The 20,361-nt window shown below is 30.2% G+C and overlaps 1 protein-coding gene across 1 annotated transcript; it reads right to left on the reverse strand.

The window, feature by feature from the left end:
* Positions 1-3,503: 3,503 nt before the first annotated feature.
* Positions 3,504-20,048, reverse strand: LOC100212418 (RNA-binding protein Pasilla). Its single transcript, XM_065805708.1, has 3 exons — positions 19,743-20,048; positions 19,149-19,284; positions 3,504-4,923 (listed from the first exon to the last, which is right to left on the reverse strand). The coding sequence occupies exons 2-3, from the start codon at positions 19,270-19,272 to the stop codon at positions 3,848-3,850; spliced, it is 1,200 nt and encodes a 399-aa protein (XP_065661780.1). The 5' UTR covers positions 19,273-19,284; positions 19,743-20,048; the 3' UTR covers positions 3,504-3,847.
* Positions 20,049-20,361: the final 313 nt, after the last annotated feature.

A 20,361-nucleotide genomic window follows, 5' to 3' on the forward strand; every position in this document is an offset into this window, starting at 1 on the left:
TTTTCCACCAAGTGGTTTCCCATCAGACAATTTTAGTTTATAAGTGGCTTTAAATTTACGAAGTCTGCTACCAACTCTTTTTTGTATGTGTCCAACACATTCTAACTTTTGGACAATAAGATTTTTTTATGGATTACATTTAGCAACTTCTAGATAAGATTTTGAGTCACCGTCACCAATATAATAAGCATAACGTAAATTTCTGACTGACTCTGATGATGTAAAACATTCAACAATTCCAGCTGCCTCCATTGCGCCTGATGAGCCCTTATGGTTAATGCTACATTCATGTGTACTAAGTAACTCATCATATTCATCAGTGTCTTTTTTTGTTTCCCATTTATCACATTGATGGCATACTTTAGATTTAATGCGGTAGTCAATGCATTTTCCCATATCGCTTGAAATTATAGTTACAACACCATTCAAAGAGAATCCTCGCTTTTGCCAGATACCATCACATGAAACTGTAATATCTGTCTTGTTCTCACAAAGACCTTGCTAAATCTCAACAGCTGCTTTATTCATAAAGTTTAGAGCAACTTGCTTGTAAGCCACTAATATATTCCTTTGAATATCATGAAATGTTTTTTTATGCATTGGTGGAGGTAAATTCATAAAACCACAAAAAGTTGTTAAAGCAGCATCCCCCTTTCCTATTTCCCTCATAGCAATAATGGATCTCATATTTACATACCGATTGATATTGCCCACGAGATTCATCATCAATTTTTTGGCTACTGTAAACCCTTTTACTCCATGAGCAGACTGAGGCTGTACATGTAAACTCTAATAAAACAGACAGTCCTTTCTTTCTTGATAAATCTATAGAAAGTTCAATACTCCTCGATTGACATTCAGGGCACATAGCAATTTCATCTACTTTTTAAAACAAAGCTATCCAACATGATGTGACTGTGTGGAAAATTCGATTTGTTATTAGGTAATGAAGTTCGTTTCGTTGATACTGTTGTTGCTTTATGATTTAATAATGTAAGTTTCTTTGATGAAGTTGAAGCATTTAAATTACTTGTTGAAGGTATGTTATTAACAAGACTATTTTCCAAATCAATGTTGGGTTCAAGAGCTTTAAAAAAACTTTTGCCATGAAAACGTCGTTTTTTGAAAATTCTTGATCCTCCTGCCTTTCGTCTTTTTCCAGCATCAAGTTTTTTATTTTCCATACTTATTATTTTTTTCTAAATTTGAATAATAATCATAATCATCTAACTGAATACACAAGTAGGACTTCTAGCACGAATCAAATAAGTTATAGTAAATTAAGAATTATAATAATATATAAATACAAAATATATCTGCAAAATATAGCAGCAAAAATATAGCAGCAAAAGCATGCTTCTATTAAATCTTTTCGAATATATTTCGAGATATACTTTTGGTTATACTTTAAAACTACATGTGGATGTCCTGGATTACTTTTAGATGCTTACCAATGATTAAAACAAGTTCAGGTAAGCTTCATTTTTTAAATTTTTTTAAGATCCGATTTTAATTTTCTGAAATCGCAAAATTTATGCGATTTTTATAAAAAAAAAAATACCACCTATATTTAATGATACAATCATATAAGTTGTAAGTATTTTTTTTGAAAAACAAATGTCACCATCATTTACTACGTATATTTGGTATAATATTTGGTAATATTGGGTAAAACAGCACAATTTGAAATTTTCATATTTTAAGGTAGACTACCACCTTAGAGGCTCTCGGCGGCCCTTACTGCGACTGCAAAGTAATTAGTGCCGCTAAAACGCTATGCGACACGATGGAAAGATTGATGTGGTATAACTCGATATGATTTTAGGGTACAAAAAAACAATGCAAACGTTCTTAATTTACAACTATCCTTGAACCAAGGTAACTTTCACCTTATATTTTTATTGGAACCTACTGTGACTTGTAGAAATAATAAAGAATTTGAATATTTCGTACCTGTTAAGCTGATGGAGTTTAAAAAAAGTAATTAAACAGCAAACATTCTTGGTTAATCTTACACAATATTATAGAACTAAAAAATTTAATAGACCTTTTTTTGAAATCATTAAAACGTTCCAACATTTAAGGCTTCCATATGTCTTTGTGACTTACTCCCACCTGAAATAAATAAAGGAGAGAGGAAACGTTCCTTAATCTATTAGTCTCTCCCTTGGAGCTAATAAATCCGTTTGATAATTTTGAAGCAATGCAAAACAGTTTCGCAATTTTTTGCTTTAGAGAAATTTCCCTTTTCTTTCTCCAACGCATGAAATAAAAAACAATTTCATTACGCTTAAATGTTAAAATATTTATACCATAAATAAAAATTTACGAAACCAAGTTCTGAGGGGATAGTAAGATGACTAATATATCAACGAAGTACTTTTCCTGACGACAAAGCGAGATGACACTTTCAATATGGATAAGTGCGTTAAGTTTTGGATTTTTTTCTTAAATAATTTAATACTTAATTGCGCACAATCATAATTCTCACGATAAGTTACCGACATCAGAATAATAGCGCACGCGCTAATAAGCGCGACAGTGTTTTCTTGACATGGGGTAGATAAATTTAACTAAAAAATTTACTAGACCTTAGACACAATAAAAAAAATTTTCAACTAATTTAATAAAATCTTGAATTATTTCTATTAGAGTAATAGATCAAACTAACGAATTCAGAAAAAAAAATTTATACATTACACATACACCGTTATATGCCCGAATTTGCATTATGAATTTTTAAATAGTTCCGTCGAGATACCGATTTCTATGTAATTGCTCAATACATGACCGAACACGAAATTTGTTTGTAAATCTGTTTTATTGAAAAGTTGAGGACTAATGAATCAGAAAACATCACTAGTATGTAGAATAAATTGTTATGGGACGTTAACTAAACTTTTTAAAAGCCTTATTCTTGATGTCAAAATAGTAAAGCTAATTACACTACACATTCCAGAAATAAAAAATCCCCAGCTGGTCTTGACGCAAGACAGACAAGGTTATAATTTTTTTTTAATTTCGCGATGACAAGACTTTAAGTTAAAATTTAAGTAAAATAAAACATGGCTTTAACTTCTTACAAGAAAGTATAAACAACTAAAAAAACTTTTTAAGGACAGTTTAATAAAAGCGCTTTTGCCGAAAGACGCATTTAACATTACATTAAGGTAGAGCTAAATAGTTTTTAAGAGGTTAAAAATTAATAGCAAGAGAATATTCTACCTTCGCGGTGAACAACTATACGCATTAAGCTAAGTTGAGGCTTTTCCGAACGCACGCGCTTTCATTTTGTTAACTTAGTGAACTAGACACGCGCTTAATTCTTTGAAAATACTATTAAAAAACTAACATGCAATAGTTTGTGGAACAGTGAACAAAATCTTAAAATTTGATAAGAAAAATCTCCAAAATGAACTTTTGTAAAAGTTACCCAGGGAATGCAATTCTTTCATTAAATGGGTGAAAGAAAATGTGGATGAATGCACATGAAGAGAATTAAATTTATAAGTAACATAATTGAATAATGACAATAACAACTTCCGTGATATGTTAAAAAAAAAAGATGCCGCCAAATGTCTCAGGTTTCATAACTTCCTCTATGAATGTCCTTTTGATAACTGATGTAAATGTCTGTTAATGTTTTGATATAGATGACTTTGCAGGACAATTTAAACGCAGGTGCATGTCATTTACCATGAGCAGTTTATATTGGTAAACAAGCATATGAACTAAAAGTATGTATGTAGGGTCAGATGTATCCTGATCAGAATGACTGGCATCAATCTATTAAAAAAAAAGTGGCAGAAAATCCCCAGTAACTGAGGAAAACTTAAGAGAAAAAGACTCAACGCCTTTGCTGTAAACCACTACCCAACTCATTTTCTGCTTGCATTATTTTCTGGTTTATAAGAAAGTATGCTATCTGTGTCTGATTCAGATCACCCTGAATCGTGAGAATTCTGTCAGTTGTCCCTGGTGCAAAATCGTTTTTAGCAGAGAACTGAATTTTCGCACCACTAAACTGAATAAACTCATGAACAGTCTTTCCGTGTTTACCCAAGATAGCTCCGACAAGAACATCCGGAATTTCCATTTGAATTGAAACTGTGGTTTTAATTTGATTCGTTACACTACCAAAGTTTTGTCCCATTTGTCCAAAACCACCGCCTGAATTCGAGCCGCCTAAACCTAGTTGATTAGCAAGTCCAGATTGTGAGAGAAGAGCTAAAGGGTTTTGAGTCAGACTGCTGAGTAACTGTTGCGATTTTTGGTTGTGTTGGAGGTTTCCGAGCATACTTCCTAAAGCAGAAAAACTTCCTTGCAAAGTCTGACCAATATCATTATTTCCAAGGTGAGAATAGTTTGAGACTCCGTTGGAATTTCTCCCCGAACCAGAGTAAGTTAAATTTTTGTTGCTCATGTTTTCAGCGTCTGCGGCAATTTTGCCAATAACTTGTCTCGATGCTTCGATTCTTTGTTCAGTATTACCTGCTATTGTGATTATACGTTCACCCATTACTTTCGATTCGTCGCGACCAGATATCATTATTTTAGCTTTTGTTTCCTCTTGTAAAGATTTAATAGTTGAACCTCCACGACCTATAACTAATCCTGCAGTAGCATTAGGACAAACAATTTTTACTTTTTGTCCTCGATCTTCATCACGCATACCCTTTGGACCCTCCATTGAATCAGCATGCACTTTATCGATAATATAATTATGCAAATCAATTATCTGACTAACATCACCAGTAAGAATAACGATTCTCTCTTCAGTCCCTGGATAAAACTCACCATTTGGAGACAATCGAATTTTTGCTCCATATCTACTTTGAAGCTCTCCAATATTTGCACCCCCTTTACCAATTATAGCTCCAGCAGCATAATTTGGAATTAAAACTTTCAATAAAGGAGTAGATTCTAAAATAAAAATTAAAAAAATATATCAGTTCTCTAAAATATAAATAATTTTTGAATCACTTAAATTTTCAATATATATCTATATCTATATATCCATATTCATATCTTTACGTATATATACAGGGGCACCAAAAGCATTTTTTGGTCTTTGAGATAGTTAACTTCCAGACGTGGAGACTCCAAACATTTATGTTTATACTTATGTCAAATAAGGATGGTTTGCAAAAAATTGTGATGATAGGAGCTCGGGAATAAAAATGCCCCAAAATTATGCCCCCCTGCCCCAAATGCGAGAGCAACAAATTTATGAAATATTTTTTGTATTATTTTCAACTAGACTTATATTCATTGATAAATTTTAAGGGGGTTTGAACTTTATATGGTCATAAATTTTGAAAACTAAAATATTTTACTAAGAAATTCAATGAAAATTTATCAATGAATATAAGTCTTGTTGAAAATAGTACAAAAAATATTTCACCTTGTGCCATAAACGCGAGAGCAACTTGTTGCTCTCGCGTTTATGCAGATAGATAGGGGAAAGGGGGGGGGGGGGGTGTGTGATGGAATTGGAAAAATTTTGGGGCTTTTTTGTTGCCAAGCTCTAATCATCGCAATTTTTTTGCAAAGCATCCTTAATTGACATAAGATTAAACATATAAATGATTGGAGTTTGCTCCACATCTGAAGTTAGCTATCTCAAAGACCAAAAAATGCTTTTGGTGCCCCCCTGCATATATACGTGTACACACACATATATATACACACATATAGATAAATTAGTAGAAAACCACTTGTCAAACTTTTAAAATTTATTACTTCTCTGTTCAAGGACATTGAGCACTCTATTTTGTAGAATACATTTAAAATTTTTAAAGACATTCAAAATTGTATATATATAGGGCTACCATAGTCCTGATTTAAAGGGTCTGTCCTGACTGTCCTGATCAGATACCAAAATGTCCTGATTTTAAAAAACCATAACAAAAAAGTAAAAAATATCATTTTGACAAAAACAAAAAAAAAAAAAGCAAAGAGAAAAATGTTGACTTGGCAACTCCAACTTCTCCATTCAATTTTTACTATTTTCTTGCAATTATAGGCAGTGCTGGAAAAAATGGCAGTGGTAGCAGACATGATGAGGCAGTACTTTACTTTTGTTTTTGCTGGTTTGGTACTTTCCACTTTTACAAAGTTTCTACTTCGTGACAGAGAGTTTTTTAGTGTTAAACTTTTACTTTAACCTAAAGTAAAAAAAAATCCCTTATTAAAGTTAAAATGTCGAAAAGAAAGTGCCATTTTAATGAAACTCTGAAGAATGAATTTCCTTTTCTGAAAAAAGTTTATGAAAGTGGTGAAAAAGTTAGATGCGGAGATTGTTAGACTGAATTTTCTGTTGCAAATGACGGAAGGACAGACATCACCAAGCATTTAACAACGGAGAGACACAAATGCTTTGAAAGCATCAGCAAGTTCTGCATCAATAACATCGTTCTTCAAGACTGATAGTTTAAGAGATAAAGATCTAGTTCTGGCAGCAAAGGAAGCTGCTTTTGCTTTTCACACTGCAGTTCATGATTTGAGCTTTAAAACTGCTGATTGCTCTATCAAATTAATTTCAAAACTTTTTGAACCAAAGTTCTGACTTGCAAGAACAAAATGCGAGGCTATTATTCTCAATGTTATTCTACCAATGATTTCTGAAGAAATTAAGGAGGAGTTGAAGAAAGCTACTTTCATCACCACTGCAACTGATACATCTAACCGAAATGAACTGAAACTTTTTCCTGTCTTTGTTAGATATTTTGTGCCTGATCAAGGAGTAAAAGTTAAATTACTGGAATTTCAAAATGTACCTAGTGAAACATCAGAAATTTTGTGCAATGCTCTGCAATCTGCCATCAATAGCCAAGATTTATCAAGGAAAGTGATTGGATTCTGTGATGACAACTGCAACACAAACTTTGGTGGAGTGAAAAGACGAGGACAAAACAATGTTTACAGTCGGTTGAAAAAGTTTTTTGGTCGAGAGATAGCTGGGATTGGCTGTGGAGCTCACATAGTTAACAACTGCATTCAAACAGCTGTCGATGTTTTACCAATTGATGTTGAAGCTCTTGTGGTGAAAATGTTCACATCTACACTGTCAGAGTTACTCAACTGCAAGAATTCTGCGAGTTTGCTGATGTTCACTACAAGAGAGTTTTGCAGCATGGAAGCACAAGATTCCTTTCTTTACTAGCCGCAATTCAGAGAATTTTGGAAATCTTTGCGGGACTAAAATCTTTCTTCTGTTCTCAAGAGCAATCTCCAGTGATAATTAGTAAGTTCTTTAGCGATGAACGTGGTGAAATGTATCTTTGGTTTGTTCATGGTCAGCTTCAAACATTCAACAAAACAATTCTGAGAATTGAAAAAACAAGAGCAAGTGCATGTGATATTGTTAATGAGATAAAAGTATTGCAGAATAATCTGGAGGAGAGATTTGAGAATAATTTGAATAAACTTATTGGAAGCTAAAAATATACTTGCAAAACTATTTGAAGACAGAATTATTGACGAAATTGCTGTCAAAAAAGAATTTACTGGTTTTTACGAGAGATGTCTTTCTTATATTGACCTTTGGAAAGATAGCTTTGCTGATGCTGAAAAGTTCATGTGGATTCAAAACAGTGCAATAACATTTCCGGAGTTGGAAGAAGCTGCAGAAAGAATTAACCGAAAAATTGGACGTACAGCAATAAATACTGATGAACTATTTTGATGAAGTTTTTGAATGTTTTGATGAACTATTTGATGAAGTTGTTTTGGTCAAGGCATACTTGTCAACTAATTCTGAAACTTGGAAATCTGATGATATGAGTTGTGAAGAAAAATGGGTCCTGATGATGAAACATTTTGGAGAAAAGGGCATTTCAGTAGCAAATTTTTCACTGTTGTTAGAATACATTTTCAGTCTTCCTGGAACTTCAGCTGCTGTGGAAAGGGTGTTTTCAATGATGAACAATATTTGGTCTCCTGAAAGAGGTTCTTTGCTAGTTTCTACTGTGAAAAGTTTGCTTTTTTGCAAGTTAAATATTGATTTCAATTGCTCACAGTTCTATGAAAAGATAAAAAATGACCAGTTGTTTCTGAAAAAAGTACACTCTAGTGAAAAATATGACTGGTTTAAAAGCAAAGAAAAGAAATAATTCTTGTAGTCATTACAAAAATGTAAAATAAAGCTGGCTTTTAATGTTGTATTTTTTGTCATTTGTGACAAGCTTTTGTCCTGATTTAGACTTTCTGCTTATTTATATTTCTCCTGATTTGACAGGTTAAAAAAGACACGATGTCCTGATTTTTCCAAAATTTCATATGGTAGCCCTATGTATATATATAAATATATATATATATATATATATATATATAAATAAATATATGTATAACTATATATGTATATATATATATGCATATATATGTATATATGAATATATATGTATGTATGTACATATATTTATAAAATATATATAGAGAGAAATGCAGCATTAGATACACACTGATGACATCATACTATAAACTAAATAATTATCTGTCAGGAGAAATGGTACATTGAATGACAGTTCAGAACAGCTAAAGTTTTTTTTGCATTAATGTTTGTTTTTTCCTTAATTTTCTGAAAAAATTAAAGTCTACATTTAGTGAATAAAAATGTGCAAAATATATTATTTATTGTGTAAGTGTATGTACATATACACTGGCGAGCAAAAAAATGTGAACAGTACAATTTTCAGTAAATTATGTAATATTATTCAATTAAAAATATAATACATAAAATATAACATATCGCTTATGTTAAATACACATATGTTAAATACACATACATACACATATATACGACTCATTTTGAAAAAAAAAATTAATATTTTGTGTGGCCACCACCATTTTTCATCACTTCATTTAATCGATGCGGCATCAACTCAATTAAATTTGCTATCAAACAGTCAGGTATCGTAACCCAAACTTGTTTTATGGCTGCCCAAAGATCATCTAAAGATGAAATATTATTTTTATGGACCTCTTTATCCATATAGTCCCACAAATTTTCAATAGGATTAAGGTCTGGGCTTTGGGCAGGCCAATTTTCAAAAAGGAAGATATTGTTATCCTTGAGCCATTTTTTAACTTGTTTAGACGTATGGGCAAGGAGCATTGTCATGTTGAAAGTTAATTTCATCCTCTTCTAATTCTTCCAGTGTGGGCAGCAAAAATTTTTGTAGAATACTAATGTATTCTTTGGAATTTATTCGTAATCCATCTTCGACTCTATGCAATCTGCCCACACCTTTGGTAGAAAAACAACCCCAAACCATAATTCCAAGATTACCCTTTACCGTTTGATGAATACAATCTGGATTTAATTGTTCGTTCTTACGTCTAATGCACATCTGTGGACGATCTGAATGCAAACAAAATCTTGATTCATCTGACCATATTATTTTTGTCCAGTCTGTGATTTTATTATATTTTACCCAAGCTAACCTTGCCTTTTTATGGCGTGCTGTAAGAAGAGGTACTTTTTACATGGGTGTATTTTGAACCCCTGATCTTCAAGACGCCTCAAAATTGTCCATCGGCTAACCTTTTTATCATCAGAACACGTAAAAGTTTCTGCGATATGCGTCATAGTGGTTTTTCGATTTTTTAAAACATTTAATTTTAACTTGTGACAATCTCTTTCCGTCATTTTTCTTGGTCTGCCAGAACCTTTTTTTCCACACTGGAAGAATTAGAAGAGGATGAAATTAACTTTCAACATGACAATGCTCCTTGCCCATACGTCTAAACAAGTTAAAAAATGGCTCAAGGATAACAATATCTTCCTTTTTGAAAATTGGCCTGCCCAAAGTCCAGACCTTAATCCTATTGAAAATTTGTGGGACTATATGGATAAAGAGGTCCATAAAAATAATATTTCATCTTTGGATGATCTTTGGGCAACCATAAAACAAGTTTGGGTTACGATACCTGACCGTTTGATAGCAAATTTAATTGAGTCGATGCCACGTCAATTAAATGAAGTGATAAAAAATAGTGGTGGCTACACAAAATATTAATTTTTTTTCAAAATGAGTCGTATATATGTGTATGTATATGTATTTAACATAAGCGATATGTTATATTTTATGTATTATATTTTTAATTGAATAATAATACATAATTTACTGAAAAATTGTACTGTTCACTTTTTTTTGCTCGCCAGTGTGTGTGTGTGTGTGTGTGTGTGTGTGTGTATATATATATATATATATATACATGTGAAACTTTTTAGATTCATCTTAAACTTGTTTTTGAATCTGCTATTTTTAGCATTGTAATTTAAATTATAACATATAAATGTATAACAACATCGGGCAACTACACCTGGAGATTTTAAAGAAGTATCTTTAAAATCTCCAGTGAAGATTACATATGTAAAGATTACATCTTTTCAATTATGTTAAGAATAACTACATTTGTAAATTCTACAGGTCAGGGTGTAAACTAGACCTGTGGGGCCCCATTGAATGCGGTATTCCCAAATGCTTATAAATTTAAAGTTCCTAATTTAATAGTGAAAAAAGCAAATTCTCCAAAAAAAAGTTTGCCAAATTATAGTTAAATAATAATTCTAAATATTATTGAAAATTAATTATTAAAAACTAATAGAAAAATGACATAAAAAATTCTAATTTATTGTGTAAAACTTGAAATAAAATTGCTGCCATAGGTATAATTACGCGATCGCATAACTGCAAAAATGTGTCTTGGGAAAATCTTTTAGAGACTGGGATTTTCCAAGCGATTTTAGGGATTTTCTAGATTGATGTTAGACAGTATTTTGTTTTATTTATGCGCTTTCCAATTAATGTATGCAGTGCTGAAACAGAGTAGAAGAAAGAGTATAAGAAAAGGACCCTACTCATTCCCGGTACACATTTTAATCACAGTGAGGGGAGGGGGAATTTTTGGGAAATATTTTGACGAATTCCTAATTTTGTTAAAACGCTGTATCAAATTTATTCCTGGTTAACACCCCCCTGCAGATGTAGTTACATCTTTATATTTATTTTTTTTATAATTCACCTCCCCAAGGCTGAGAAGGCCACTACAGATGAGGAGGCTACTTGTGGTTATAACCCTTTCTCAACTCTACAACTCCGAAACACAAACCTTGAGGAACAAGCCTGCTGCACGTAGAAACAAGTTGAGCGCGGTACTACCAGGGACGTGGTGGGAATCAAACTCGGAACCTCTTGCTTATGAAGCGAGCGCTCTACCACTATACCACTACCGCATTAATATATTATATTAAATATAACTACAGAATTTTATGACATTAAACTATAATGCATTATTTTAACCAGATGCAATATCAAATATGGTTTTATTTTTCAGATTTAGATACACCTGGAGGAACTTTTTCCAGATGTTAATGGACTAAGAGAAAAATTACCAGACGTAGTTACATCTTCCTAAAGATGTTGCCAGAGATCGTTAAACTTCCAGATGATATTAGACAGATGTTGGAGTAAAAAAAAATACAGATTATCTTGGAATAAGTGTACAGATGATATTGGACTACTCTACAGATGTTGTAGGACAGATGTAGTAATCTTTTACCATATTTCCATAAACCATAATCACATCATTGTAATATTTTTCTTTCTCTTTTCTATAAATACTATTAAGGGCACTGCTCTAAAGAGCTAGCGTCTCTTGGGCCTTTACCACTAAAGTTCATTTTTGTGTTACTCGTCATTCAATTAAGCTTTATCTTTTTACTGCAACTGTTATTAAGTGCTTCAAAAATCTTTATTCTTCAAGTTTTTTGCTTTGAACATCAGTCTTAGCAATTCACTTCCTTTATCTTGTTTTCCTGATTCACATAACTTGCAACCTTTCTAGTCATCTGTCAATTGTTATCTTGCTCTGTGAATTTTATCTTTTCTCCTCCAGTAACTTCCAACTCTAATAGTGGTTGCTTGCAGCTTTGTTGAAAGTGAAGATATCAAATATATATAAATATATACAAATATATATATACACATATACATATAGGCAATTCTGCAAGAAAGAGTAAAAAGCAAAAAAGTTATGAAAACACATAGTAAACTCCATAACTCTTTTTTTAACTATAAAAATACTTTTAAGCAAAAAAGTTATTGAGAAAAATCATTTTATCATACCATAACATGGTTTTAAAATTTAAATGTACAGTAGACCTATTGTGTAGCGTTAAAATTTATATCATAAAAACATAATTGGAGAGATTATCCAAAAATTAAACTAAACTAGATTTTTAGGGAAAATAGTCAAAGGGTCATTCCATATAAAATTGCCATAATTCAAAAATATTTAAACTGAATATTAGAAATAGATTTTTTAATTTAAAAGACACATTAGTGCATCTAAATCATTTATTTTTATGCATGCATAGAAGATGTTTAAAATTTGGTAGCATTTTTAATATTTTATGATATAAAAAACATGGATTTTTTAACATGGAGTTGAGTTAAATGTTTTTTATTTTGTTTTTGTTAATTCTAAGAATAAACATTAATGATTAAATAAGTTAGAAAAATGTAAAATGCAATTTCTTTTTTGTCACGACCACGACGTAACGGATGTTTCGATTGTTCAAATGTATCAAGGAAGAAGATTTGAATTTGAAAAACCTTAATTAAAACATGTGTTATAAAGAGTAATTTTAACAATTGATGTAACTGTTAATTTAGTATATGTTAATTTAATATACTGTTAAATTAATATAAAGGTTATGAACTAATTTAAAATAACTTATTTGAAATATTCTAAATAAAAATACAGGTAAGATATAAATTTTAAAACAATGCTGAAATCGCACAAACAAGTTTGTAAAGATTATAAGAGAAAGAAAGTAAACTGAATTAAAATTAATAGAAAAAGAACCAAGTAATATTTGCTGCCAACATTTAATGCAAGAGCAAGAATTGAAAAATAAGGAGCTTGCTAAATAACGACAGCGTAAACAGAGATATTAAAAAAGCTTAAGGTATCATTGATATTCCTTGTTCTTCTTTTATTCAAATGGAAGAACCTGTCTATCATTAAGTTTGTTAAAAGCACGTGCTGTAAACCAAGTTAAATTGGCTTTACTAAAGTTGCCACGAAAAGCAGATTATGTCATTAAACAGTTAGCAATAGAAATGAACATCGCTTTATCAGATATATCAAAGACAAAAAAGCACATCCGTTTATCTTATAGTGTATTCAATCATGTACTAGAATTTTACCACCGCGAAGAAATATCTTAATGAACTCCAGGTATGAAAGACTATTAAAATTGATGGTAAAAAATTTCAAAAATGTTACTTGTTAATTAAATTAAGGAAATGTTATGCCCTGTGCGCAGAAAAATTTGGTAGCCAGATAAAATTTTGCGCACTTCGTCCGGCTAACATATTCTGAGACGCCTCTTGAAGCCTGTTGTTGTCTAATTCATGAAAATTTTACTAATATATGTAACACTTTATCCTCAAACCTTAAATTTGAACTTTATAATATAAACTGGGTAAACAAATGAATTCTTAACAACCCTTTCACTCCAGATTGCCTCTTACTATCATGTAGTTTTTGTGCTAAATGTCCTAACAACCGAATGCTACCAACATCCAAAGAACAAAACAAAGAATGCATTGATGTCAGTTACATAAATTGGTACAAAGACAAGGTTACAAATCGTCTACAGCAGGGATTGATCAAAACAGTCTTTGTATGCAACATGTACAGAGTTTTTAAAAATGCTAATCAGTTTCACCATTTAATTAAATGTCACCAAGCGTCTGTTTATCGCCACCAAATAGATAATATTATGGATGGTGATTTAATACACTTTGATTTTAGCTTAAACTATTGCTGTAGTCATTAGGAACAAGTTCAAAGTGCTTATTGGAGTCAATCTCAAATAACAAACCTCAGCTGTTAATGACAAAGGTTTAAAAAATTTGGTTGCTTATTTAACAGTTAACGATCACAGCAAAACATGCAACAGTGTTTTCCTTGAATTATTTTAAAGGAATTTTTCTTAAACAGTTTAATTTGTATATCTTTTATTCTTTATTTTCGAGGGATGCATAACATTTGTAATATACTTTTAAAGACTTATGCAACGAATTCAATTATACACAAAGTAACGTTGTGGAGTGATGGTTCATCTTCTCAATTTAAAAACCGCTTTATGGTAAAATTCCTGAAGTATTGTGACATATAATCTTCCAACTGTGACATTTAATATTCAGTGACATTTAATATTCTAACTTTCGAGTGGAATTTTTTTGCTACAGCTCATGGAAAAGGAGCCATTGATGGGGTACGAGGAACTTTAAAAAGAATAGCATGGCAAAGTAAGGTTAAAGTAAGACAAGTTATTATTAAAAATGCATGGCAGTTTTATGAAGCTATGCAAAGATTCGACTGTAAATTTAATTCATTTGACTGAAGATGAAATCAATCAATATTAAAGTCAGCTAAGCAAAACTTTACTGCAAGCAGAAAAGGTTCTAAATAAAAATACAGGTTAGATATAAATTTTAAAACAATGCTGAAATCGCACAAACAAGTTTGTAAAGATTATAGAGAAAGAAAGTACTAAGACTTTACCATTACTGGAAAATTAAGAATGAAACTTTTAGGATTAAAAAATATCATTACTATCAGACGAATAACACAGCAAACAAAAAGTCATTTAGTATATTGATTTGTTTAGTTTATTTAAATGTCCTAAATATTGCAATTTAATAATGTGATTTGTTACATTTTTTATTAAAAACATGTTGATGTTTTTTTTATTTTTCTAAGGATAACTAAAAACATTTAAATTGTTTATATATTTTTAAAAACTTTGGCAATGCACCTTCATGCAATATACCTTTAAAGTATCTAAAATGTAATGTCATCTGATAGTACAATATTTTGTCACGATCACGACTTTTTGCTAGCTACCATTTTATGTAAAACATAAACAAACAAAAAATTATAAAAAAATTGTATTATAGTTAATATAACATTCTATAAAAAATAATTAAAAAGATTAAATTTTTTATTTGTTGAAAGTTTTCTACAGAAAAACAAAATGACTTAAACAAGTTCTGTTTCTGCAGCTGTCACGACTGCGACTGATTTTATTTTGACATAGCAATGCAACTAAAGCATAAAATTTACTTAAAATTTTCCAGATAGTAGATTGTGACTAAATGTACATATTTCCACACAAAAAAAGATATACTAAGTTCCTTGCTTATATTTTCATCTTTTGCAGTAGAAATGTCACGACCGCGACTATATGAAATGACCCCAAAATAATTAAAGTGATCTTAAATATTCCTTAAAAAACAAGTTATATATTAATTGAACATTACAAAGCAAAGTATTTATTGAAATATTAGCACAAAAAATTTTTTCCTTGCAGGTAAGTCCTGGCTCTTTCAATTTTTTTTTTTTTAAATACTGGTGTGATTAACGCTTATGTAGTTAATCGATGTTAACAAAATATAATAAATTTAAAATAACTTAAACTTGAGTTATAAATGTTGTTTGAGTTTTCCCATTTAAAATTAATTTTCACATAGATGAATGCTTTTATATTTAACCATTTATAAAACATGTAACTGAATAGAAATAACAAGCTTAATAAGTAAATGCTTTAAAAGTATAACTTATATTTGACTTATTGCAAAAACAAAATTAATATTAGTGGGTCAAGTATCTAAATATCTAAATTAATTTAGAGACCTTCATTTGAACCATAATAAACAGTTACTGCCTCCTTTATATGTGCCCTTATCTACTATAAAGACCAGCTCAAGGAGAGGAAAACCAACCATATCTTTCTTTTTATTAAGAAATGACTTAAAATTAATTGCACCCTTCACATAGGCCAATTGGCAGATTAGAGGGGCACTGGTTTCTTGTAACACATTCAACCGTTGATAATTGAAAAATAGGGTGATTTAAAAATGCTGGCATTTTGGTGTGGATTTGATAAGTTTATAATGTTTGCATTTTCAGATTGTTGGGTCTAATGGTCTTATATGCTGTTAATCTAAGATCAAAACAAAGTGTAAGAAAAATTTACAAGCATCTCAAAATGGCTGAAAATTGGACTTTTTAGGCTTTAAGTGGACATTTGAGATATATTTGAGTTCTAAACTTTGCCCATTTATTTGAGACAGTAGTAGCTAATCAGAAAACTTATCTGTAAAGACTTGTGGATGAACAAAAAATAATGCTACAGTTAGTTTCATTTTGATGTATTTTAACATTTTTAGGATTTTTTCTAAAGTTGAGGAGGTCATAATTTTTTTCTAATCTAACACAAGTTTAATAAAAACCACTTTTTTAAAGAGACTCCAGATTTTTAAAGAGAATCTAGACTCAACTTGTAAAGATATTTGGGTTCAAATCTTTAGCATTTGGGGTAAAATCCCTAATATTGTCCAAAAAAAAGTTATTTAAAAGTATGTCAACCTGGGTCTCAAAAGAAGCATATTTTCATAGAGATTTTAAAAATATTATTCCTTTGTAACAAAAATAAGTACTTTTTGTATTATTGCTGAGAAACATTTTGTTAAATTTTTTTTAAGAATCTAGCATTTTTACATATTACTTTTTTGTCAATAAATTTTAAGGAAAAATATTCATGTCTCTATGAAAATACGCTTCCTTTGAGAACCAGTTGACATACTTTTGAATAACTTTTTTTTTGATTTTTATTAAAGCAATAATAAAATAAGAACTTTAAAAATTTAACTTAAGAACTTTAAAAAAAATCTAGTTACATAATTAACTTTTCAACAAAGCAAATTAAAATAGCATGTTGTAAACACTAAAACTTTTTTAAACGCTTATTTAAAATTTAAACGATTTTATGAAATTTTGGTATATACAATTTTCATTACATTATTAAAATTTGCAACTGATTTTTTTTGTCAAAAACTGGTCAAACATGACTGGCAAGAACTCATCTTGGGAGATCGAAATAGCAACTTTAGCCTTTTCCGGTAGTTGTTGACTAGTTGTTATCTTCCACGCTGTATATATATACCAAATAGAATTATTCAGTGGTGTTCTGGCCCCAGAGGCTATGTGGGAATTCCGCATGAGCCTCAATCTTAGAAGGGCCTTTTGGAAATGAAAAATTATTTTACTGTATTTTTTTAATGATAAATAATTTTATATTCACTGTATTTGTGCTTTCACAAACTGAATTCTTTAATTATCTGGTCTGTGTTTAAGTTTGAGAGCAAGTATATTAGTATTTTGCATAGTAATTTGCGAACATGATCTAACATCTTAATAATTGTAATAAGTTAAAAAAATGGGCAATAAAAATTATCTATTGATTTTTCTACCTTTTTAAATCTATCACTATTACATTTTTAAGCCATAATGATGATAAAAGTCAGCTCTTACTATAATGCAATGTAACTCTAATTAGTTTACTCTAAGTTATATACTATTATAAAACAGTAGTGATTATATATTTGTGGACTTTCAGATCATGCATTTGTGGTAAAATTCTGCATGATTAGGCCTTTAAAGAAAAACCCTGCAAGGGCTTTTCGGAACCAGCATGCCACTGGAATTACTAATTTTTTTAATTTCACTTTTTAATTGTTTGTAATAGAATGTTTCTACTTTGTAAATTATTTTTAAGAAACAAAAACTAATGATGCATTTACAAAATATATCTATAATTCAAAAAACTTTTCTCCTCACTAACACTATCTGATCATATTTCTATTTTAAAGTTAAATTAAGCGTGACTACTTTACGGATGACCCCTAATGAAATTTAAGACAAAAACATTCTATACTTTTGGCTGAAAAAAAAAAAGATATATTAAAATGGCCAAAAAAAGCTAATTTTGAAAAGGCAAAAAGATAACAAAACATAAAAAATAATTTTAAAATAAAAATTTGATTGCACAGGCACAAAAAGCAATCACGAAACCCTTAATTTGAGCCCTAACATTCATAACTTTTTGGAATCGATTGGTTAGGCTGCTGTGCTTATAAACTATAAATGTGAAATCGGCTATCTACAACAAAAACAATTTTTGTGACATTAATTAGTAAAGCTCATAAAATAGTTGGAATTTTTATACATTATCAGTAGGAGAGGCAGCTCTCATAAAAGATATCTCAAGGAAAACTAGTCAATGAATGTGGAAACATGTTTCAACTTATTGAGATGGATTAATAAATCATAGTTCTATAGAACTTGTTTTAGTTGATTGTATTTAGAATACTAAAGAAAATACTTTTTTAAAGAAAAAACTAAAAACAAAAGGCCTTTCCTTCAAGTAAATTTATATACACACATATATATCAGGGATTACTCTAGGAAAAAATTTGGACAGCTGAACAACCATCCCAGCGAAGTTGAGCTAAAATGTTGCTGAATATATAGGTGTTTTTTTGTGTGGAAAAAGCAATATTTACCATAAAATTTGCATAAAAAAAAAGAAAAAAAAAGCTCTTTAATTTTTAATTTGGGCAGTACCAAATTACAGTTGATGCTGTCGAAAACAGTCTAGAATAGCCCCTGTATATGAATATGTGTATATATATTTATACTATAGCGCATGTAGATATACATTCACTTTGTTTTGCTGACCTAAACTTATTCAGTTTTTTCTAAAAGCAACTTCTTTGCATGTTCTCCCTGTCAGTCAATGTATGCATTAAAGGTCCTACACCTCCCTCATTCAGCATGATGTCAGATGGCTGATCTAAGCATGATTTATGCATAAATATATATAAGCTTTTATAGCTGTATATATATTTATAAATAAAAATATATATACTTATACATGAACATTTTATTTACCAACAAAATTAAATAAAACAAAAAATAATCTTTTTAACACATTGTTGTCAAGAGGTAAACTATCAGTGATAATTTATCTTTTAATAACAATATGTTACTAAGATTAATAGTGATAGTTTATCTTTTAATAATAATGTGCACTGTTAAGTTGACAATTAAGAACTGCAATAGAAAATTAGAATCATAAAAATTGGAAAAATGAATAGCAAATGTTTTAACACTATTGGGGCTTATTACAATTCTTAACCTTTGTGTTAAAAATTGTAATAAGCCCCATAAGCCCTAATAGTGTTAAAACTTAACAAAATTTTAGTTATAAAATTATAGCATGCTACCTGTATGAGTTCTTTTTGAACTGTGCCTTTCTGATCCTTCATCATTATATGAACGTTTTCTTGAGGAAGTGTAGGCACCTTCTTCTGGCACATCATCTTCTCGATAAGAGTATTCTTCAGACATTTTTAATTAAACCTTGAAAGTTAAACATTTTAAAATTAACACAGAACTATAAACTTTTAGTAAAATAGATTTGTTGTAAGTTACTGCGTTAAACTTTATATGCAAATGTAAACTATTTAACTTATAATACTAACTAATGAAACCTACACACATTTCGCTTTTAAATAATTTCAAGCAAAATAAATATTATAATAATAATTGTAGATAAACGGGTAATTACACATATACAAGGGTAAGTACACAGAGAACTTCAAAATATGTTTATAAATGCTAAGCAAAAGATCAACGCTTGAAGGCATCTTGAAGGTGAAAATGAAACTGCAGTAATTAATTTTAGCTAACTAAATTTAATTACATTACCGAAAATATTGCAATATTTAAAGAGTATTGACTTATTTTCAGTATATCATAAACTATGAAACATAAAGATGATAACTTTAATTTAACCTTCCACAAGAACTGTGCCTTACCAGGTCGGCCCTAGATCTTCGCTCAATGACACAAGGCTTATAGACGCATGGCGTGAAGAACAACTATGTTTAACTTTGCAAAACAACCCGAGAGTAATACAGTCGTTTTAAACTTTTTTGAAAAAAAAATTGTTTAAGATTTTAATTTGCTTAAATAAATAAACTCTTAAAAATTTAATTATCACTCTAATTTAAATTTTTCAATAAACTTAATTATTTTTAAAGCTTGATATTTTTTTAATAAAATGTTATAAAACCCCCTAAATCTTCTTAATGCTCAGCTCGAGTTAGTTTACACAACTCGATGGAATTTTTTCGTACTGTTTAAACGTTTTCGGCCGCAGGAAGGTGGGGGCCCGTGACTTTCGAAAAGTTGTAAGGCTGTAAAAAACGAAACATCAGGTACGTAATTTTTTATCTTGCTAAAACGGTAATATTGATACCACCTGCGTCTTTTCAGCAAAAACGGTTAGAAAAGTTATTCATACAAGTCCATAATGGCCGAAAAAGTTTTTCAAGTTGAGTAGTCCAAGTTGAGGATAGTGTTCTTTTTTGTTTTTATTTTTTTGATTTATTTGCAAATTGTCTAATATCTTAGTCATGAAATGACTAAAACACT

The sequence above is a fragment of the Hydra vulgaris genome, chromosome 09, assembly GCF_038396675.1.
Source record: "Hydra vulgaris chromosome 09, alternate assembly HydraT2T_AEP".
NCBI lineage: Eukaryota > Metazoa > Cnidaria > Hydrozoa > Anthoathecata > Hydridae > Hydra > Hydra vulgaris.

What these genes read in the sequence shown, in the direction of transcription:
- LOC100212418 (XM_065805708.1), bottom strand. Translation starts at nt 19,272, where the DNA reads ATGTCTGAAGAATACTCTTATCGAGAAGATGATGTGCCAGAAGAAGGT. An exon ending in TTCAAAAAGAACTCATACAG is followed by an intron (nt 4,924 to 19,148) that starts GTAGCATGCTAT and finishes TTTTTATTTTAG; the next exon opens with AATCTACTCCTTTATTGAAA.